The sequence below is a fragment of the Pyrus communis genome, chromosome 5, assembly GCF_963583255.1.
Source record: "Pyrus communis chromosome 5, drPyrComm1.1, whole genome shotgun sequence".
NCBI classification, from domain to species: domain Eukaryota; kingdom Viridiplantae; phylum Streptophyta; class Magnoliopsida; order Rosales; family Rosaceae; genus Pyrus; species Pyrus communis.
The window spans coordinates 23,563,534-23,585,348 of NC_084807.1; the positions used below are offsets into that span (position 1 = coordinate 23,563,534).

Consider the following 21,815-nt stretch of genomic DNA (forward strand, 5'->3'; position numbering starts at 1 on the left):
TCTGTTCCTAATTATTTCTGGCTTATGCTAAAAATGGTAGCTTATCGTGTCTATATTTATTTATTTAATTAAGAAAGTTGGTGACGATATGAAGTAAAGCCTAAAGATTTTGAATAGTCAAATAAGACCAAATTCACACATTATTTTTGCTTTTTCCAGAAGACAGACGTGTTGGCTGACTTGTCCTTTTACTATTTTAACTGGCATTGCACTTGATGATTGTATCAAGGAAATATGACATGCTCCTTAAGGCTTCATTAGTAATGTTGGGTATGAAATATCGAACATATGATGTTGGGTGCAGTTCGCTAAGTTGTCCTTTACCCTTAATCACTTAGGTTGTAGTTTGCTGGTAAAAGTTCATGACTTGCCATTTTGACTCAAGTCATATCTTTTTTAAAAGATATAGTTGGAATCAAAATTCTGCACCATCATGGATGGTAGGGAATGTGAGAACGTACGGCCATAGACAAGAATAAACAACCGTGATTAATGTAAGGTACTGGTGTGGTACCAGGCCAAAAAGCTTTCTGATGGTCAAGTTAGTATAAAGATCTTAGAACTCCATTTATGATTATGAATACTTGCAGCGCAAACCATTCCCTAGATGGTGGGAATATCCAAGAATATAAGCAACCAATATGAACCCTAGTTAGACCAGGTTTCCATGTCTTCTGAAACAAGCATGGTCGATCCTAGCAAGGTCTGTAGACCTTGCTTACCATATTAGAGCTCAACAAGATGTAGGGCATCATTGGTCTATTTAGTCGGCTTAGTCCAATCATAACCATAATCAGATTTCTAAGGCATTTTTATTCTGATTTGCCTTACTCCAACCCAAAAAATATATATGGTTCCACAGATAACAAAAAAAAAAAAGAAAAAAAAAAAGCCAAATTGTTACTTCAATTGGAGACTTCAAATCTCATTCACACATACATACCCCCCTTTTGGTTTGTTTGGTTTAACAGCACTAAAGGGTTAAAGGTTCTATTTCTAACTTGAGGTCGGCCACAAGGACAATTGCTTAGCAGTGGAGCATAACCAAATATATATGCATGCATGACTTGCTATTTTGTCAAGGGGATCCAACACCAAAAGGTCAACGAATTGTTTAGGTTGTTTGGATGAAGACGGCAAATTTAGAACATGCTGATATTGACCAACATAAGTAAGCCTTAGTTTTGGCGCAAGACAACTAAGTTTCCTTAATTGTATGATTCGGGTGCATAGATAATGCTTGTATTTGCTTCAATTACAAACCTCTTGTTATGATGTAATCAATGTAAAATTCTTAAAAAAATTCGTTTTTATTTTGTTAAAAGTTGGAACCTTGCTTCGTGGTTGAATTTCTCATGGTTGTATTTGTACTTACTAGTATTCGAAGAGTGATGCTATTCAGACCGCATTTACTGATTACATTGTCGATGACCTCTCAAATATACACAAGTCTCACATATATAGATGAAGTTTTCACCTTGATTAGAAAACTAATAAGGTGATCAGTAAATGTGGTACAAATAACATCATTCGTATCAGAAACAGAGAGATTTTGTTTTGGTGCATATCAATGACAATTTTTTTTAAGAGGCAAGCAAAAGTTTAAAGCTGAAATTAGCTGGAGTTTGTGCTTTTATAGGCAAAGCGGTCTGGGGTTAATTTGAACCTTTATGTGGATCTTGCATTAGAAGCAAAACCCATTAGGTTTGGTTTGGTGGTATAAGAGGATACGATCTGTGTGACATCCCATATCGTCCAGGGGAGTGATCCTTAAATGTATATTCTCATCCCTACCTAGCACGAGAACTTTTGGGAGCTCACTGGCTTCGGGTTCCGTAGGAACTCCGAAGTTAAGCGAGAAGGGGGCTAGAGCAATCCCATGATGAGTGACCCACTGGGAAGTTGCTCGTGAGTTCCCAAAAACAAAACCGTGAGGGAATGGTAAGCCCAAAGCGGACAATATCATGCTACGGTGGTTGAGCGGGCCCGGAAAGTGGTGCGCCCCGGGCCGGGATGTGACAATCTGATACACCAAGCGTAATAGTTATAATACAATTAGTTAAAAATAAAAATAAAAAATTAACTAATTATATTATTAGTTATTACACTTGATGTATCAAATTATATTATTGACAGATTGAAAAATTGCTTTGATGTAAGCTGCATCTTTATTTGGAATATACTTTTTTCTGCCTTGTTGGCAAATTTGGCTGCAACTTGCAAGTTGATATAAAAATAATGGTGGATCTCAAATTAAATATGTCATCTGTCCTCTAGGATCCCTACCCATTTATCTTTGGACTACAAACTTTTTATTTTTCTACAGTTGAGAAATCAAAGTCATGGCACATAGTTTTAGAAGTAGTACTACGATATTAACTCGATAAACTCTTTATTTGGGTTGTGTGAACCCTAATTATATGCATTGTAAAAAAACATTTATCCATGTAGAATTATCTCTAAGGTGAAGGGGTATCTCAAACTTTAAATCAAAAGAAGTTTATTAAACACGACAAGTGGTTTAGGGGGAATTGTGGTTGAATTTTAGATCAAGTTTATTCTCTACTCTTGAATTTGAGGTACAAAGTTAGCAAAAAACACAAGTAATTCTCTCATCGAAACCTTAAAATCACTATTATAAATCTTTCTTGTGAGCATACAAACCTTTCAAGAACATACAAATGATTTTAATTTTAATTTTAATTGCTTTTTTTTTTTTTTTGGCAGAAGCGGTTTTTTAATAAAGAATTTATAATATGAACGGTTTTAATCATAAACACAAGTTTTTATAACTCGACAATGAACACTTTTGAATAAAAATTTCTACTTATTTTAGCAAAGTATTATTCTAAAAGGCAAACAAAAAGAGAAATTTATTTCGACGATGGTTGTGTTTGACTACGACAGTATCATTATTATCTTCATTCGTCGATGTTGATTGCCCAACTCTGTCAATCACAACCAAGATTAATGGTATTTCATGAAATAAAAAAAATACCACATATTAGGATTACTATAATTATTCACATCATCTTTTTTAATCTTTTCTATTTGTTAGAACAATTTGATCAAGTCGAGTTCATCTTACTGTAAGTTCTCGGTCTAGTAACACAATATCAAATATTTCCTTAACATTACACATTATGTTATTAAACAAAAGTGTTACCGTAATTTTAATCAATCCATTTAACACCTCCCCCAATTAGACGCCATCTTTTTTGTAATATATACTAGCAGAGAGCACACACTTTATGTGTGTGAACAATTTATCTTAATATTACATAATTACTGTTTTTTTGTCATCATTATGTAAATATTGTGTATCATAAATAAAAATAAATAAATAAAAAAGGATAAAATAGGGATATGATTGTAATTTTGTCAAAAAAAAGAGGGTAAAATAGGAAAAATAGGGATATAATTGTCATGTTGTCAAAAGGTACGAAATTACCATTTTACCGTCCTTATGTCAATATTGTATATGGAAAAGTAAGGGCAAAATTGGAAAAAATGGGAAAAAAAAGTTGACAAAGGCTCTTCTCTTAATAGAATAGATTTTAAAATGAACCTTCTTTCCTACGGAAAGGTCCTGTCCAGATTCATTTCCACCTAATTCAACTAGTCTGGGATCTAGGCTGTTGAAATTTGATCTAACGGTTACAAACATGGAACTTCCTTAAAAGTGATAATCATTGTAACTGTTTGATCAAATTTCAACGGCCTAGATCCCAAACTAGGTGGATTAGGTGGAAAGAGATCTGGAGATGATCATTTTCCCTTTTTTTTAGAATCTATAATTTCACCCAAAACAAAAGAATCATACTTTGATCATTTAGTATTAGAATAGTGGTATTCTTCTTCACTTGTAAGTGAGAAGTCTTAAGTTTGATTATCATCAAATAACAATTTGAATCACATTATAACTGGCATATTTTAAGACGTAACCTACTTTCCAATGTATATAATATGGTTGTTAAAAAAAAAAAAAAAAAATCATACTTCGATACTTTACCGTACAAATTTATCCACAAACATAAACAGACGAAAGTACGAAACTACCCCGAAATTACGCGTAAACCATTAGCGCCAAGCGGACGTGAAGAAAGTTAGAATTAATATTTTAATTTGAGATCCGCCAGAAAACGTGGTTCGTTAATATCACCCTCCCCTCCGCGCGTATAAATACAAATCCGATGCGGAAGCATTCTCCTCAACCAAACGTCATTGCACAGCTCGGACCCTGACGGATAAACCGTTAGGGTGGAAAGGCAATACCACTAGCGCCAACTCGCTACCGACGACCCGGTCCCCCCACTCGTCCGAGTCCCAACCCAAGCTGCTGCGGTGGACTCCCTTCGCGTTTTGATCTGTTGAGATCCGAGGTAATTCAGTGCTCTTTGGGCGTCGATTCGATCGGACTTTTTGGCAATGTGTTTCGTGTCGATTGGATTGAATTGTTCAAAAAGTTGATTGATTTGATTGCTTCGATTCGCATGTTTTGGCGAATTTGCTTGGGATTTTGAGCTTTGAATTCGTCGTCGAAGTATTTTTTAGATTAATTTCATGTATAATGACAGATCCGGTGGAATTTCTGTGATTAATTGCGTTGGTAATGTCAGCACATAGAGTTTCTATGATTTCTGTTGGAATTTTTCCGGTTAAAGTTGCTCGAGCCATGAAAATTTGCGTAATTTATTTGGTTAATGGGGAATTATTTAGGTAGAAAGTATGAATGTGTCTTTCTTTAGATTTTGTTGGTGTGAAATTTCTGCTTTTTAGCTTCTGTGGTAGCTGAAGTTTTGAGCTTTTCGGGTTTTCGGATGTCGGTGAACGGGGAATGTGAATTTCTGTGATGACTAATGTGTTTGGGGGGTAAAGAAATGATCTGAACTAAGTTGAAGTTGCCTGTAAGATTTTCTGACCGTACTAATATACCAGGGAAAGCAGAGGGCATATCAAAATGAAGGCACTTATTCTTGTTGGAGGTTTCGGGACGCGTCTGCGGCCGTTGACACTCAGTTTTCCCAAGCCACTTGTTGAGTTTGCTAACAAACCCATGATCCTGCATCAGGTACAATTGCTCTAGCAATTGAAAAATAATTTTTTTTTTATCCGTTTGTAGGAGTGGATTTCCTTTTGTTGATCTTGAGCCTAAACATTATTACTTTCTATATAAGAGGAATTGTCAAAAACCTCAAAATATAGTGCTTACCTCAAATCCTCACTGTGTGTTTTATGTACGCATGCTTTTGTGATCGCATAAATCACGAGTTGATACAATTTTGTTGGTTTTTGCTTTCAGATAGAGGCTCTTAAGGCAATTGGCGTGACAGAAGTGGTTCTGGCTATCAATTACCAACCAGAGGTAAGCGAGGCCATCGTTTTGTGAAAAGTTTGATTTTATACTTGACGAGATTCATGCTACCGAAGGTTCTTTGAATGCTTATGCTCTTTATGATTTCTGCAGGTGATGATGACTTTCTTGAAGGAGTTTGAGGAAAAGGTTGACATCAAGATCACATGCTCACAAGAGACTGAGCCCCTTGGCACTGCTGGACCTCTGGCTCTTGCTAGGGACAAACTGATTGACGATTCTGGCGAGCCCTTCTTTGTCCTTAACAGTGATGTTATCAGCGAGTACCCGTTTAAGGAAATGATTGAATTCCATAAAGCCCATGGAGGAGAAGCTTCCATAATGGTGACCAAGGTAACATTGAGTTGTAATTCTACCTGATACTTTGCATTCAGCTTCCTTCCAGCCTTGATATCACCGAAAATAACTTCTTTTTATATAGGTGGATGAGCCGTCGAAATATGGAGTGGTGGTTATGGAAGAGTCTACAGGGAAAGTTCAGAAATTTGTGGAGAAACCAAAGTTGTTTGTTGGCAACAAAATCAATGCTGGAATTTACTTGTTGAACCCCTCCGTTCTTGATAAAATTGAACTCAGACCAACCTCAATTGAGAAGGAAGTATTCCCAAAAATCGCAGCAGAGAATAAGCTCTTCGCAATGGTCCTTCCAGGGTTTTGGATGGACATTGGGCAACCAAGGGATTATATTACCGGCCTGAGACTATACCTGGATTCGTTGAGGAAGAACTCTTCATCCAAGTTGGCCAGAGGCGCCCACATTGTGGGAAACGTTCTGGTGGACGAGACAGCCAAAATTGGCGAGGGATGCCTGATTGGACCGGATGTTGCAATCGGTCCAGGCTGCATTATCGAGTCGGGAGTCAGGCTCTCTCGCTGTACAGTAATGCGTGGAGTCCGCATCAAGAACCACGCATGCATTTCCAGCAGTATAATCGGATGGCACTCCACCGTTGGACAATGGGCTCGTGTAGAGAACATGACCATCCTCGGAGAAGATGTGCACGTGAGCGATGAGATTTACAGCAACGGAGGTGTGGTTTTGCCCCACAAAGAAATCAAGTCGAGCATTTTGAAGCCGGAAATTGTAATGTAGGGTGTACGCTGTCGCTTATGTTCAAATTACACAACAGAATTTGGTGTCAAGAGATGTAGTAAGTAAGTTATGTTGTTTGATATGTATTTGCTATTTTTATCCTTCCCGTTTATACAGTGCATAGGCTCTGCTGCTCCTTCATTTGTGATGTTTTTTTTGAAGTTTTGGGGCCGTTGGTTGTCCTCTGGGACTTGGAATTGTTGTGAATTGTGTATTGTTTTTGGTGTATATAGGAATAAATTTATCAGTCACTCTCTTGCTGTGTAACTTATTAATCAAGCTTGAATTCTTTTCTATTAATATTAATAATATTTTGTTTTTTGCATTTTTTAATTAAGTGGGTACTTTGCTTCCAGTGTTGGTATCTCTACTAGATCTGGGAAGATTCCATGACCATTGATCCAAGTGTCGGCAGCATAGATTATGTGAATTATGTCAGTTGGTCCAAGTAATATGCAGCGTGCTTGTCTCTTAGTTTGAATTGTTTTTCCGGCTATTAGAGTAGTTTTGTTTTGATACTTGTCAGAATACAAAGACAGAGCATTTCATGGGTGTGTTCCCGTTTCTTCGTTAGTCGCAAACAATACTAAGAGAGGGGAAATTTAAACACACGATTTCGAATGCATGGGTCAGTGCTCTCAGTCTCTCGTTCCTTTGCGGATTTGAATATTTTGCATTTTCTGGTCCAAACAAAATTAGAAGGTGAAATCATGGACCCCTTGTCATCCATCCCTATTACCTGCCACACAAGGCAAATCCTATGACTCTTAGGCTTCGTCCAAAACAGCGTATTATTCTACTGAGTGAGACTGAGAGGGACATAAGAAGAAATATTAGCGATTTGTAGAACCAAATAAAAAGGGGTTGGGTGTTGTAATTATTGTCACACATTTTATTTGTGACGTGAGTGAGCACCTCAGCCATCTTTATCTCCCAGAATGACACTTTGACGGACAACAAGGCTTTGATTATGTATCACTAATTAGTGATAATTATGACACTTTGACGGACAAGAAGGTTTTAATTAATGTCAGTTAGTACTACGGTCTAATAGTATTCGTCTTCACTTGTAAGTGAGAAATCTTAAGTTCGATTCTCATCAAAGGCGAATTTGAACCACATTATTGCTAACCCATTGTGAGGCTAAGCCAATCCCTCTCCCCTTAGTGTAGATAATATCATTTGTTCAAAAAAAAAAAATCCTTCGTGCTAAAAACACAAGTTTCAGTGTTTCTTACCACAATCGCTTTAAGTGCTTTTCAAAGATTCATTTGCATTTTTACCAAAAATTGGTTCCAAAAACAATTTTACCAAAAACGCTTTCAGTCATTTTAAAAGTATTTACAAACGAGACATAATTGAAAGAAAATGAAATAAACAAGGGTTAAATGGGTAATTAAAAAATGAAGTGACAAAGGGAAAAGCAACTAATCAAGTGTGGTCTACCATGTGAAATTCCACCAAATAAAATACAGCAAAGCAAGAGAGCCAATAGTACAGCAAAATGATTACACTCCAGAGACAGCAGACCTACTTTCATTACAAAAATTAACACACATGATGATTTTCAAGTCATGGACCCCACACCTCTTGTCCCAATCAAAGGTTGGAGCTGCTCAAGAATTGTGATTGACAAGTGGAAATCCATCCAGAAGATCAAAACCTCATGAACCTCCAAGACGGAGGACTTTCATGAAACAGGAATGCCATCATAACAGTATCTCAAGCTAACTACACCTCGTGCTGCCACGTAGAAAAGTTAGGATGTATGACACTGCGCGGCTGGCTCGGGATACTGCTCTAGTGGCATCCCCGTAGTTGTACATTTCTCTCCATATAGGGACGACAGTTCTCAGATGTATTTACAGGGGAAAATTGAAGAATATGTAGAATTTTGTCAAGCTCATACTGCGCCTAACAACCGAAACATGACGATGGACGAAACAGCAAGGAGGAACCATGAGATGAAAGCAAAGGCAACGGCGATTTGGAACCTGCTGCATGGAAGATGCATTGGTGGCCTGCAGTAATTCAAATCCCTCGAGTACAGAACTGTCACCCCCGCTGATGAGCATGCAGCTGCTAATGACAGAGTAGACGTCACCTGCATTTTTCATTTTTGTTAAACATGAATTAGTTGATAACCGCTTCGGTTTTTATACATCGAACCATAAACAGAATCAAAACTATGAAGTAAACAATCTGTTTAGTAGTGGTAGTGCAATACCTACAAGAAACGGTTAAAGCACAATGAAACCTTTCATTTGGGAAGGTGATACTTTCTTTCCGGAAAATTTTAGTAAATATCATGTATTGTAGTAGTCTTAAGTGTAGCAAAGGATCACCCGAAAAGCTTTATTCATTTCTAAGTTAATCAGTATCCTGAAGATCACACAACGGAATTGAAGTTATTTGACTGACCATGTTTTCTCAAACATTTTTCCGCTACTCAGTTGTCCTGATGATCCAACATTTGTTCCGCGTGATCAGGATAAGTTTCAATTAATAAGTGCATAAATTATCTATAAACTTCTCCCAACATCTCCAGTCCATCAGAAATCATGCATAACCCTTAAAATTAACGATGCCACACACACTTGTTTCTGAAGACTAAATGCAAAAAACAATCCATAAATAAATGAAGAAACTTACCCAATCCCCGACAACAAATAGGCTCACTAAAATGGGATTCTGCAAGCTTCTCTTCGACCTCAAAGCATGTAAATCAAGGCAAGCAAGTCCAAAACTCCAAACAACTTGAAGCCCCATTGATGCAATTAAATAGCTGCATCCACATAAATGCAGGTAAGAATTATACAACTATTCAAACCTAGAAGCATGTAAACTTCAAACCATTTACGGGAAAGGATATAAAGAACAATCTTACTGCATGACAGGGGCAGCAACCAATAAATTAGCAGATTATAAGTCCTAACGCAAGTATGCACCAATGGACACATAGTGGACATACAGGCAAAGACATGCGACTCTATGCACCTTAAAAGTTAGGCTCACAAATAACACTTCCAAGTTCTATGAACACAACTGATCAATAAATTGAGGTGGGAAGGTGTTGCTACTTATCAGAACACATACAAACTAAGGAAAGGCTTTATGAACCGAAAATCAAGTAAACACACGTTAACACATGAAAACTACACGGTCACAATATCTCAAGAAACTTCGTCAAACCTCTCTATAAGTGGGAGAATTGAAATCATTTGTTCGTAAGGGAAGAAAATCATTAGCTACCAAGGAAGCAGAATGGTAGGAATGACTTCATTGACTTGTGGTTATGTGATAGAGAGAGAGAGAGAGAGAGAGAGAGGTCATTGAGATGACTTTTCGGAATGCTGCAAAGAGAATTATAGCTTCAATTCGCAGTTGTCACCATACAAAGACATCTTATGATGTTCAGGTTTCTGCAAACAAAATAAGGTGGAATAACGTACGATTTTTTATTCCTATGTGGAAGGTATAGGTTCAATAGGAGGAGATTCTTATCCTTAAAATGTACAGATTTAAGCTCAGAGATCAACAGACGAGGGTAGATGAATTAAACAAAGGCCCAGATCAACCATAGAAAAACTCAAGAACCAAGCATACATTAGTAAGTGATTAGTTTAACATTTTACGACAAACCTTGGTAAGTGAATAAATAAGAGCGAAAACAAGGGTAAGGGCAACAACATGAAATTTGCTTTTACCACTTTCAGAACCATTAACCACATTTCTGAATACTAAGAGACTTAAATTTGTTCTCTTTTACTTCCTCCTCATTAATTTCTATGTAATTGGTAAAGAGAAACGCTAAGGAGACTCTCTAAAAAATGAAACTCTCCGTACTCTCACCTCATGTTTTTTGCAGTGTTTTATAATCTTTTGGCACGAAAATTGCGTTAAACTATGAGGCGTCAGAGAGTCCGAGTCTCCTTAGCATTTTTCAATTGGTAAAACTTAGCAAGGGAATCCGATCCACACCACTTTCCTTTCTAATTAAACCCTTTTTTTTTTCTTTCCCATTAATGGAGAATCCCAGCTGGGTTAAATTTTGCTACAAATTGAACAAATCCGAAATCGATCGATAAAAACTCAACCATTTCAAAATACCCACCAGGGGAGAACAGAATCTACGAAAGTTTTCTTGTAAAAAATGTAAAAAAACAGAAAGACATAATAAGAAGGGGAAAACAAAATACCAAAATGCAGTGGCATTGAAGAATCCATGAGCAGAGAGCATCACCCCAATAGCAGCAGCAGCAAAACAGCACTGCCCAATTCTCAGTGCCAGCCCACTCACCTTCCCTGGGCTCCCAAACAGCTTCTTCATCCCTTCCCTTCACTCTCTCTCTCTCTCTCTCTCTCTCTCTCTCTCTCTCTCTCTCTCTCTCTCTCTCTCTCTCTCGATTTTCTCTCTCTAAGCTCAAAGGGACCGTTTTCTGAGTCCTACAAATGAGCCCTAACTTTCATATAATTCCACCATTAACGCAATAAGAGCTAAAGAACTCAACTTTTGGAGGGGAGGCTTAAAATGTGGGATCTTCAGAGATAAAGGTGAGATTTTCGGTTGAAGAAGAAAAGAGATGTCTGACATGGAATGGGATGGCAGCAATGGGGAAAGGATCTTTCCACCCGGACACACAATCCTGGCTTTTGAAATTTGATCTAACGGTTTCAAACATGGACCCATTTAAAAAGTTATAATAACATAAACCGTTAGATCAAATTTCAAAGGTTCAGATTATATGCCTCGATAGACTTGGTGAAAAAGATCCCATCCGGATCATTTCCCGGCAGGAATGGAATGCTTTCATCATCTCTCTTACTGAGAGACTGCTTTATTTCTCTCTCTCTCTCTCTCTCTCTCATGGGTCTCTCTCCCATTGGTCCTCCATCAAATATAAAATATAGTTAGATTTGGGCCCTCAATGTGAAGAAAGTAGAAGAAAGGAATTGCATTTTATATGGGCCCTCAATATAAAATATAGTTAGATTTGGGCCCAATAGGTTGATTGCATTTTATATGAGCCCACTCAAATTTTTTTTTTTTTTTTGGATTTTGTTATTTGTATCTCTATTTTTACCTCTTACAAATCCTCATTAATTTTTAATCATTGATTTTTTTCAATTCTTCTGATTTGACTTCCAAAAAATGAAAGAGACATGTGAGAAGTGAAAATAGACGTGTATATTGCATTACCTATTCTTTTTTTTTTTTTTGGTGGAGAAAAATTCAAATTTAAGACATCAAATAGCGACTTTACGGGAATGTAATCAAAATTCAGAATCAAATTGCGGAATTAGATTCCGATTATGAGATATACTTTCGTTTATTGAACTTGGGAATTCAATTCCTCGTTTTGAAGGAATTGGACTCCATAAAACATTGGTCGCAAAAGTCTATACAATACATGAGACCGCAGAGAACCAACACCCACCTCACCATAAAGGCCACCGACTTCAACGCATTTCAACCCTAAACCTCTCAAGGCGTCGAGAGAGAGGGAGAGAGTCCTGTTTCTAAAATCCTAGCTAAACCCTCGCCTCGCTTCTCCTCCAAACCAAATGGCTTTCACTTCAATTCTCCGCCGATCGGCCTCCTCCCTGGCCCCACTCGCCAGCCGCCTTGCTCGTGGCCAGCGGTCTTACCACGGCGCTGTTGCCACCACCGTCAACCACTTCAATTTCTCCCGAAAGCACACTCAGCCGACCCCTTTCGTTCCCACCCCTCGATACTACTCGAGCCACAGTTCGGACCAGTCTCTGATCAGGGTCATCGAGTCGGAGATCAAGTGCGCTGAGGAGACCGAGGATCTCGACAAGGTGAGGTTTTTTAGTTAATTTTCTCTTGCATTGTGGACTGTTTGGTTTCTGAGAAAATTTGGGGAAATGGGCAAGAAAATGAGGGTATGGTGGCTCTGTTGTGTTTGGCTTCTTGGATTAGGAAAACCCCATCTCAATTAAATTGAATAATCGTGCTTGGGAACTGCTATTTTGAAGTGAATTGCAGAAATTGAAGGATTTCTTGCGTTAGAGTTCATACTTCCTTAATTTAGTTCAATCATATTTCCCTTATGTTCGTTTCCTTGATTTTGATTTGCCCCTTGAGATGTATATATTTCGAAAAATTGGTTCTTGTAAAAGAACTACATGATCTCCGAATGTTAGTAATAGATGTTTGTGAGTGATGTTGGATAATTTGTTTATGTTGGTATTTGTTCATGGATTGTGTGAGTGTTTTCGCTCGTGGTTCGATTCAGCAGTAGATGTTTGAATGTGTGTTAGTGATATTTGAATTATGTGAGATCACTAGAATTATCGCTACTCGAGTGCTCAATTTGTAGGTTGAGGAGATTCCATCATCCTTTCCTTTTAAAATTGAAGATACTCCCGGAATCCAGACGGTGACGCTGAAAAGAACGTATCAAGGTGAAGACATACAGGTTGAAGTTCACATGCCTGATCTAGTCACAGGTGAAGACGACAACGATGATAACCAAAATGATGACAATGATGAACACGCCAACCAATCCAGCATCCCGTTGGTCGTAACTGTCTCCAAGGGTAACGGACCAGTTCTCGAGTTTAGCATCACTGCTTACCCTGATGAGTTTCAAATTGACAGCTTGGCAGTGAAAAATCCCGAAGATTCCGAGGATCAAATTGCCTATGAGGGGCCTGATTTCCAGTAAGCATAAATTACTAATACTTCTGCAGCATTAATCAAAGATTATTGTATATGTAATTCTCTCGAATTCACGCAAATGTCTGCTGTATTGCAGTGATTTGGACGAGAACCTTCAGAAGGCATTCCACAAGTATTTGGAGGTGAGAGGAATCAAGCCCAGCACAACCAATTTCTTGCATGAGTACATGCTCAACAAGGACAGCAAAGAATATGCAAACTGGTTGCAGCAACTTAAGCGCTTCGTCGAAGCGTAAAATTTTTACCGTAAGATGTTACCTGGTAGAAAAGATTGCGGGCATGGTTTAGCCTGCGTTTTTGGAACTCTTACTGAACTTTGAGGGATGTGGTCTTTTGTTGGGAGGCTTTTATGCAAACAATAGTTGCTTTTCGTATGAAAATAACTATTTAGGCAATCTCTTGTGCACTCACTATTTCATCAGAAGTATCTCAAAATTCATGCTACATGTCCTCGACGGATTTTCGTTTCTTGCGATGTTCTTGGTCTCACTTGTGTTTTCGATCATTTTTTTTTTTTTTTTTGGGAATTAAAGTTTGAATAAAAATTATTTACGTGACACAACAAATAAAAAGACCGTTTCCTGGCTTATAATATTTTTCAAACGGCTTAATGTTTGGATTGAAAATACTCGTGATGGTTTTTCTTTTGTCCAAATTTAAGTTCAGTAAAAAGTATGTGACCATAAAAATCGTAAAACCGTAACATTTTCAACTTTTGATTATTAGGAAACGGTTGCCAAACTTTTAACGTGTCATAAAGACAAGCGAAAATTCTACTATGCTCCTCTATGGCGTGCACCCGCGCAATAGATAAAAAGACGATGAAAAGAGCAAGTAATGAAATGATTTTATTATTTTTCTAAAAGAAAAAAAACAACAGAAAATTTTTATGAATTTGCTACGCTAATATGAGTGGGGATAAACTACGCATCATATTTTAAAGCAATAATACATGATAATTTATTCTCTGTCCATCTCTCTCACAAGTGACCACCTGGGAAGATGGAAATGGGAGATGGACGGCTGTGATTGATGACAAATTTAGGGCTCAATTGGGAGGTCCTTGTGTGTGTAAGTAATCCCCTTATCACCGTCCACAATCTGTCCATTTCCTCGCAGAATCCTGCACGTCCAATCAAAATACTAAAAGTCAATATTTTTGTTTTGGACAAAGTGGGGAGTGCCTTCTTCAAGGTGCTTCTGTACTTCCAACCGAAAATGTACTGACATGAACTGAGGTTTCTTACCATCGAGTTGTTAACAATCCTTCTACTCCTACCGGACCCCGAGCGTGAATTCGACTTGTGCTTATCCCAACCTGTTGAGCAAGGGAAGATAGTTAGATACAGTACTCAAAACCTTGGCATATAACTGTCTTCAAGAATTACTGCTAGATCATCTTTCTACCTCCGCACCAAGTCCAAATCGAGCACCATCGCAGAATCTTGGGCTTGCATTGTGGAAAATAGCAGCACTGCCAACGTTTATAACAATCAACGTTACTGCCAACATCACTAAAGAGTGAACAAGTAGGACCTTTTTTTCTGTCCAACCATTTTAGTTGGCCTGACTCTATGTAATTGCCTCTGATTACAGAATATTCTGATTGATATGGAAAGCATAGATCCTCTGAAAAAAGACCGGAATCATTCATACCTGTCGACTTGACCTAAAAACGCATCCACAACTTCTTGGTCTTCTGCAATGATGCAATCGGTATGTGCACTGCAAAATGGAGAAAAGATAAACGACAGCTTTATACAATTGATTGACATGTAATCCATTTAAAAAAGGAAACTTCGACATGCCTTCCATGTTCATGTATATGACCAATCGCTGCATGCACATCGTCAACAAACTCAACAGTGCAAGCCATTGAACTGTACTCATGATGGAATGAATGCGCCTCTGGAATCCTGAGCAAGGCATTTGCCCTTGGTCCACCATATAAAGTAACACCTGCACATGATACCCGAGTTTAATTTCTTTAAATCCTTCTGATGGCATGTTTCACTGAAACAATTTTTGTTGGCTTCTCTTTAAAAGTGTGTCCCAAGCTTGGGTGGGGGGTAACAGAATATTGTTCTGTTACATGCCTGTGATTCGAAATTTTCAGTAATTCTCGTTCTCAACAGGTAAAAGGCATATGAACAGTATCAAGTCTCATCCACCTCAATGCCCTTGTTTAAAACAAAAGAAGTTTTTTATGCATGAAAATTGTACCTGCAATGCGAAGCTCAACAACAAGATCATAAAATGCAGTTGTACTCTTCAAATCGTTATGGACAAGAAGTGTTTCCTGAGAATAACACACACAACAACAAAGTGTTACAAATGATAAATTAGCAATTACAAAGTACGTTCTTAACTGCAGTAGAAAGATTGTAAGATGCCATCGAAACATATTATCATCCAGAAATTGTAAATTACAGATAAATTACCATTGCATTACATGCTGCTGGATAATCTATTTTTGCATCCAAAACAATTCTCTTTGCCATATCCATATTAGCAGACTTATCAATATACACGTGGCATATTCCATCTGCATAGAAAACAACACATTTGTTCTCTTTACTATGGCAGCCGCCATCATATTCTCTCACAAAACAAGAATACAGGAAAAATGGAGCACATAATGCAATTATTTATAAGTGAAGAATAAATTTAGTAGTTCTAACCGGCATGACCGAGAACTGGAATCTTGGTCGAATTCTTGACTTGAGAAACCAGTTTATTGCTGCCTCTTGGGATCACAAGATCAATCACGTCATCATGCTGGAAATAATTTTTTAGTTAGTACTAATTATGATCTGAAATCGACTGAGGAATTGGGATTATCAGTCTATGCTCTACTCACCTTAAGCAAATCTGGAATCTCTTCTCTTGAAGTCACAAGTCCAATTAGTTTTCCACCAACACTCTCTGGGATGGCTTCGGTGATAATCTACATATTTTTTATGAAAAATACTTTTAATAAAATGATTACTTCACTGACAATGCAAAAAGGGAATGCAAATATAAATTCTCTATATATTTTGTACAAATCATTAGATTGAGAGAAACAAACCTTGTGCAAAATTGCATTTGATCTCTTAGCCTCCTTTCCCCCCTTCAAGAGAAGTCCATTCCCACTTCGGATTGCTAATGAAGCTATCTATTCAATCATAAAAAAAATACAAAAACCCTTAGGCGTATGATGAGGAAGAAATGCAAGTCTTCTCCAAAGCATAAAACTAATGACAGAGACTCAATATGAGCTTCGTGAAACATTTAAAATAAAGAACCAAAAAAATTCTTCCTCAAAGTCCTTGTCTAAGGTTTTTTAATGAGATCTGATTTCCAAGCTGTTAGATTACAGATGGTATTGAGCTGCATCTTTCCCACTATGCATCTCAATTGTCCACATTTATTTTACACTTGGACAAACAAAATTTAAATGACATAAGATAACATGCAGTTTGATATTCCAAAGTTTCACTGTATACCTGTACTAGCGCTTCAGGACGGGACTCAAATACAATCAGAAGAACACCCAGTGGGCTTGATGTTTTCTCCAAGACAAGACCATCTGCAAGCTGGAAGCAAGTGTTACCAACAGAAGCATCATTTATTAGTTATCAGCACAACAACAGATTATGGTGCCCCACTTGACAAAGATAAATGATTTCAGTTGCAGATTATAGACTATGTATTACAGAAATGTCAATAATCGCAAATATCTCTAAGTAAGAAATTGATAGTGGAGTTAAAACTCTTGTATTTGATCTCTATCTATTGTTTTATTTGTTTGTCTTAAATCGTTGTCCACACTCTTGAGAGCATTGTTGTGTAAGAATATCATAAGCCAAAAATAATGATCCTTATACCACATCCCATACCTCAGTTTTTTTCAAAACACGACCAATTGGATCTTCCATGTTTGCAAGCACACGTATAGACTTTGCAAGACTTGTAATCTGCAGTATGAGCACATTTCAGAAAAGAATTAGAAGGGGACCCCAGTTTCAGAAACAAATACACAAAGTCTAGTGAGCAATTGTACAGATTGGCATCAAACATAAACCAAAAGGTAGTGATAGTAACAATAATACAAAAATGAATGAAACTAAACGTTTATCTAAAATAGCAAAGAAGTTGGCTCTCTTGCCTTCCCAGGCTTCAGAGCCAGCCGAGATATAAGTGATTTTTCATATCCCGCTTGTTGTGCCTCTGAAACATCAGCTTCATTTTCAATGTTGATCAATTTTACATTTGTTTCAAGGGCATCAGCTACATCCAGAAGAATTTTTTTCCTTTCTTCTGAAGTCATGGCCTGCAGAGGAAGCGTTACCAAGTTACTTGTTTTGCTAAACTTAGTAGATATACGTTGCTAAATAATTATGGGAGTAAGATTGTCAACGACTGCAGAAGTATTTATGAGCAGCAGTCAACATATTAAACTATGTAATCAAAGCAAACAAAGCTACCTGAAGCCGTCTGGAACTTTCCCTAGCTGCAACTGCCATCCCTCTTGCATCAATTTCTTTAACTGGTGCCCATAAGTGTGCATCTTGATGAAAGAGGGTACCAATACGTTGCCCTTGAAGAACTTTAAAGATGTTTCCAGCAGCAAACCCACTTAACAAAGAAAGAGATTAGTACACAGTCAAGGACAGCATATCGAATTTAGATTGCAATGCCATTAAAAACAAAAACTACAAGTATTAATTTAAAATTTTGGAGTATTTGGTACTCTAACTTGTAAGAAGGATGTGAACCACATATTTCTTATTTATCAGTGAATTTTCACCAACCAGAAAACTAACACTACCCTTGAGTTTTCATAAACCCTCCCATGTAACCTCATTATCATAGACAAGTTGAATGATGATTTTTCTTTTAAACTATAACGAAATGATATAAACATGACATTGAATTTGTATAGTTAAACTGATGCCACAGAATAGCGTAGTTTATCACTCTGATGACACAACCAAATATCAAAACACACCTGGTGATAACAACAGGGATGCCAGCATAAGCTGCATTGACAGCAGCTTTTACTTTAGCAGTCATACCTCCTCTTCCCACTCTAGATTTGTCTCCGAAAGTAATTTCAGTCTGATGCTTCTCCTTTATGTACGTATGGATAAGTTTTGAACGTGGGTCACTTGGAGGCCCACTATATAGACCATCCACATCACTCAAAAGAATAAGAAGATCAGCCTTTAGCTCCAAAGCCAGTAGAGCTGCCAAACTGTCATTATCCCAAAATATACCATATGAATCCTGCAATGAGTGGAATATGTATCGCATGAATACACTTAAATTCCTTAGTGTTTAGAAAAGGAAAATAAGTATGAGATAGTGTAGGTAACGTATTGCGTTCTTAAGTGGTCCCAATATTTCGTTTCTTTCTTTGTAATCACTTTTTGATTCCCATATTTCCTTTTGTCCATATCCATAATAGCAAGACTAAGATTGTGATAGTCCTGCCCACAGAATATCAGTACCACAACAAAGTGATAAACACATCAACCATAGAAGAGTATTAAACCTCGTAAGGAGCTCTCCTCGTACTGACTGCGTCGTTTTCATTAAATATAGGAATAACCTTCAGAGATAACAACGATTTCATAGTTTCACTGAGTTGCTTTCTGAAATCTCTATCCCTAAAATCGCTGTCTGTTACAAGAAGTTGAGCTGATGACACATCCAACTGCAAGGGAGAACAAATGAGGCTTAGGAAAAAGAAAAAGATAAATTGAACTGAATTGGGCAATAATTAGAAAACTCATATATCTGATGATCCAGCTTTGCTTGTAAGATCTTAAATAACCGAACGTCAAGTCCAAATCAAGGGTTCGATACAGCTTGAGAACAGATTTAACAGAGGATCAATGCGTTCACCTGACTAAACAAGGTATCGTAGAGAGCCATCAGACAGTTCTGTCCAACAGCTGCACACGCCTTCCCATCAAGTTCAACGTGTGGTTTCTGGAGATCAGCAAAGCTGCAGCAATTCAATAACTACCAATTAGAATCGAAATTTTTCAGACATAAGAGCCTCTAAAGAAAATATCTTTAAAGTTATCCAAACAAATGGCAGCAATGTCAATTAGGGACACGATACGAACCTGCTGTTAACTAATTTCCGGTATCTGAGCCGCTGTCTGCCGAGGCCCACAGCACCAGATGACACCAATATAATCTCATACCCTTGAGAGTTCAACTCCTTCAGCTGCATTTCATATCAAATTAACATTTTCAGACCCGAAAAAATGCTCAATTGCATCAGCAATCAATACAAGGGTAAATCAAAGTGTATTGTTCCTCAATTTGCATACCTGCTCACAAAGTGCGCCTAATCTTCCAAGAGCAATTCTTCCGTCGTTTCGAGTCACAACGGCAGTCCCGACCTTCATAATCCAACCAAAACATCAACAAAATATTAATCTCATTACTAATCATACTACTAAAACTCTGAAGATATCAAATTTTCTGCTTCAAATCTTTTGGGGAACTAAAATTTCAATAAATATCTACCAAAAAGACTTCAAATTTGCCAAAAATAAGCTTGTTTCAAGATCCATTGAGTTCAAAAATGAAAATAAAACTATCTTTTCGAAAAATGACAAAAAAATTGAATTCAGAAATGAATGATTAATGCGGGAAAATATGTACCTTGATAACGAGGCGCTTAACGTCTTTGAGGAAAGCTCGAGAACGATCCACTTCCTCCATTTTTTACTGGTGGAGGTCGGCAGTGGCGAGTCAAAACTCAGTCGTCAGAACGAGGCAACTCGGAAGCGCGCGGGTCCTTCTTTTTCGGTTATTGAGAGATTTTTTTGGAGATATTTATAAGAAAACTAATGAAAATTAGTAAAATTAAAGATAAAATAAATAAATTATGATTGATTTTTTAAATTAATTTTTCGTTAAAGTAAACACTACTGTGAATTTCGTACTGAGCAAGCAAAGTTGGAGAGACGTTGTCATGCGGGTTGGTGTCTTTCTTTTTGTCAACCATGAGGGTTGGTCGGGTCCGAGAGACGTTGTCAACTTTGCTACCATAGGTGATTAAAATTGTTCTAGTTCAAAGCATATTATCAACCCTAGAACGTATTAAAATATGTTTAAAAAAATAATTAACGTAACCTTAGATACATTCTTAATTTAGTATTACGGTGTACTTATTGTATGGTTTAGCTCCATTTCATTCTCATTATGATAACTATACCCCTCTCCTTATATCCAAAAGCTATTTCTTATTCCTTTTGATAAGTGCATTATTTGTTATTATTTCATGTCATTTATCCCTATGTTTTGTTAACGAATTAGTCTTAAAAGAACCATATTACTTTCCTTTCTTCAGTTTCAGCCAATCTACGCATGCATAACATTTTTGGTGATAATTCGACTTTCCAAAGGAGTTTTGATGCAAGGCCATTTGGAGAAGGAAGCTAAGAGGCTGAAGATCGTTGTGTCCGAATATCATAATTTTCCATGAAGCCAAACATTCCAGTTTTCAAAGTTAATCCCGCAAAAGTAGTTTTCCTGTCAGAACTGCGTAGCTGTGGGAGAATGGCGAGTTGAAGGCTTTCCCGATTTTTCCTAGTGGTGTGCGATATATGCCTGGAAAGATAAGAGATAAAGCTACGTTTTCCATATTTTTACAGAATTTTACAGAAGAGAAATCGACCTCAAAATTGGCATGCAAGTCAGATGACGTGTTTCCCAAGCCAAGAAAGATTCTTTCTAGTTTCTCTCATTGATTATTTAAGAATTTGTTTCTTTTAGGATAGTTTCTACCAGACTTTTTAGGGTTTTACTAGAATAAATATAGTGCCCTAGGATATCTCAAAGAGAGAGGACTTAATACACAAAAATTCGTCCAAAGTGAATGAGGGAAGCTTAGCGTGCTTTTACCATTCTTTTTCGGGTTTTATCTTCTTCCATGACTTCTTTTGTGATTTTTATTATGACTATGTGTAACTAAACTACTTTTCTAAGGTTTATGATAAAACATGACATGATTATTTCCGAATTATCTTGTTGATTATTGTTTGATTACATTCCATGTTTATTTCTTAATCTTTGTGTTCAATTTATTCTAGTTTCGGATGTCCTTGTGACTGGCCATCATTGTGAACTTGTTTCTAGATATCTAGATAAATCTAAGAGGATGACCAATCAATTAGATTTAATGGAACTAAGATTAACAAGAGTAGACAAACTAGTGAGGATCACCAATATCAAACTAGTCCTACTTGGTTGACATAATTCTTTAGTGCTTAATGGGTTTTTATGTGTTTAACTATATGCCTAACCAATAGGATACAGTTGTCACATATACACACACGAGTTGATGCCTGACCATGGATTAATTCATATCTTAGAAAGAACAACCTTAAATATTGGCATGGTAATTGGATAGTAATCAACTTGAAGAAAAGGGAATATGATTGTTATTGGTGGATTCATGACCTTAGGCTATCATCATATTAATTTCTTTAAACCTTCATTCGTTGTGTTTTCGTTATTCATATTCCTAGTTTGATTATAAGTTGGAGTTTTAATTATTTTTCGTAATCAATTAATCAATCATTTGTTTCTTAATTAAGTTAAGTTTCGCGTAATCAGCTGGTTGAATTGGTATT

At 37.1% G+C, this 21,815-nt stretch overlaps 4 protein-coding genes across 4 annotated transcripts; 2 read left to right on the plus strand and 2 right to left on the minus strand.

Moving 5' to 3' along the window:
- The first annotated feature begins 4,181 nt into the window (after positions 1-4,181).
- LOC137733643 (mannose-1-phosphate guanylyltransferase 1) lies at positions 4,182-6,788 on the plus strand. Its single transcript, XM_068472781.1, has 5 exons — positions 4,182-4,382; positions 4,939-5,071; positions 5,303-5,365; positions 5,468-5,707; positions 5,796-6,788. Exons 2-5 carry the CDS (start codon positions 4,961-4,963, stop codon positions 6,465-6,467), a joined length of 1,086 nt encoding a protein of 361 aa, XP_068328882.1. The 5' UTR covers positions 4,182-4,382; positions 4,939-4,960; the 3' UTR covers positions 6,468-6,788.
- Positions 6,789-7,830: 1,042 nt separating this feature from the next.
- On the minus strand, positions 7,831-11,231 carry LOC137735450 (CASP-like protein 5B2). The gene is made up of 3 exons (XM_068474873.1): positions 10,667-11,231; positions 9,120-9,252; positions 7,831-8,571 (listed from the first exon to the last, which is right to left on the minus strand). Exons 1-3 carry the CDS (start codon positions 10,795-10,797, stop codon positions 8,371-8,373), a joined length of 465 nt encoding a protein of 154 aa, XP_068330974.1. The 5' UTR covers positions 10,798-11,231; the 3' UTR covers positions 7,831-8,370.
- Positions 11,232-11,942: 711 nt separating this feature from the next.
- Positions 11,943-13,640, plus strand: LOC137734992 (uncharacterized protein At2g39795, mitochondrial-like). Its single transcript, XM_068474342.1, has 3 exons — positions 11,943-12,290; positions 12,812-13,155; positions 13,250-13,640. Exons 1-3 carry the CDS (start codon positions 12,033-12,035, stop codon positions 13,407-13,409), a joined length of 762 nt encoding a protein of 253 aa, XP_068330443.1. The 5' UTR covers positions 11,943-12,032; the 3' UTR covers positions 13,410-13,640.
- Positions 13,641-14,001: 361 nt separating this feature from the next.
- LOC137733612 (delta-1-pyrroline-5-carboxylate synthase-like) lies at positions 14,002-19,998 on the minus strand. The gene is made up of 20 exons (XM_068472745.1): positions 19,840-19,998; positions 19,503-19,574; positions 19,293-19,396; positions 19,066-19,168; positions 18,713-18,874; positions 18,167-18,444; positions 17,643-17,793; positions 17,324-17,488; positions 17,055-17,132; positions 16,662-16,751; positions 16,244-16,330; positions 16,034-16,120; positions 15,855-15,951; positions 15,615-15,718; positions 15,397-15,472; positions 14,982-15,132; positions 14,830-14,898; positions 14,581-14,647; positions 14,421-14,491; positions 14,002-14,296 (listed from the first exon to the last, which is right to left on the minus strand). Exons 1-20 carry the CDS (start codon positions 19,897-19,899, stop codon positions 14,215-14,217), a joined length of 2,154 nt encoding a protein of 717 aa, XP_068328846.1. The 5' UTR covers positions 19,900-19,998; the 3' UTR covers positions 14,002-14,214.
- Positions 19,999-21,815: the final 1,817 nt, after the last annotated feature.

Excerpts from the sequence above, each read along its gene's own strand:
- LOC137733612 (XM_068472745.1), bottom strand. The coding sequence starts at position 19,899 with ATGGAGGAAGTGGATCGTTCTCGAGCTTTCCTCAAAGACGTTAAGCGC. Across the intron at positions 16,121-16,243 it reads CAAATGCAATTTTGCACAAG|ATTATCACCGAAGCCATCCC; the intron begins GTTTGTTTCTCT and ends AAAAATATGTAG. Across the intron at positions 15,473-15,614 it reads CAGCAGCATGTAATGCAATG|GAAACACTTCTTGTCCATAA; the intron begins GTAATTTATCTG and ends TGTTATTCTCAG.
- LOC137734992 (XM_068474342.1), top strand. The coding sequence starts at position 12,033 with ATGGCTTTCACTTCAATTCTCCGCCGATCGGCCTCCTCCCTGGCCCCA. Across the intron at positions 12,291-12,811 it reads AGACCGAGGATCTCGACAAG|GTTGAGGAGATTCCATCATC; the intron begins GTGAGGTTTTTT and ends CTCAATTTGTAG. Across the intron at positions 13,156-13,249 it reads TATGAGGGGCCTGATTTCCA|TGATTTGGACGAGAACCTTC; the intron begins GTAAGCATAAAT and ends GCTGTATTGCAG.
- LOC137735450 (XM_068474873.1), bottom strand. The coding sequence starts at position 10,797 with ATGAAGAAGCTGTTTGGGAGCCCAGGGAAGGTGAGTGGGCTGGCACTG. Across the intron at positions 9,253-10,666 it reads TTCAATGCCACTGCATTTTG|CTATTTAATTGCATCAATGG; the intron begins GTATTTTGTTTT and ends ATGTGGATGCAG. Across the intron at positions 8,572-9,119 it reads TATTTGTTGTCGGGGATTGG|GTGACGTCTACTCTGTCATT; the intron begins GTAAGTTTCTTC and ends TGAAAAATGCAG.
- LOC137733643 (XM_068472781.1), top strand. The coding sequence starts at position 4,961 with ATGAAGGCACTTATTCTTGTTGGAGGTTTCGGGACGCGTCTGCGGCCG. Across the intron at positions 5,072-5,302 it reads AACCCATGATCCTGCATCAG|ATAGAGGCTCTTAAGGCAAT; the intron begins GTACAATTGCTC and ends TTTTGCTTTCAG. Across the intron at positions 5,708-5,795 it reads CTTCCATAATGGTGACCAAG|GTGGATGAGCCGTCGAAATA; the intron begins GTAACATTGAGT and ends CTTTTTATATAG.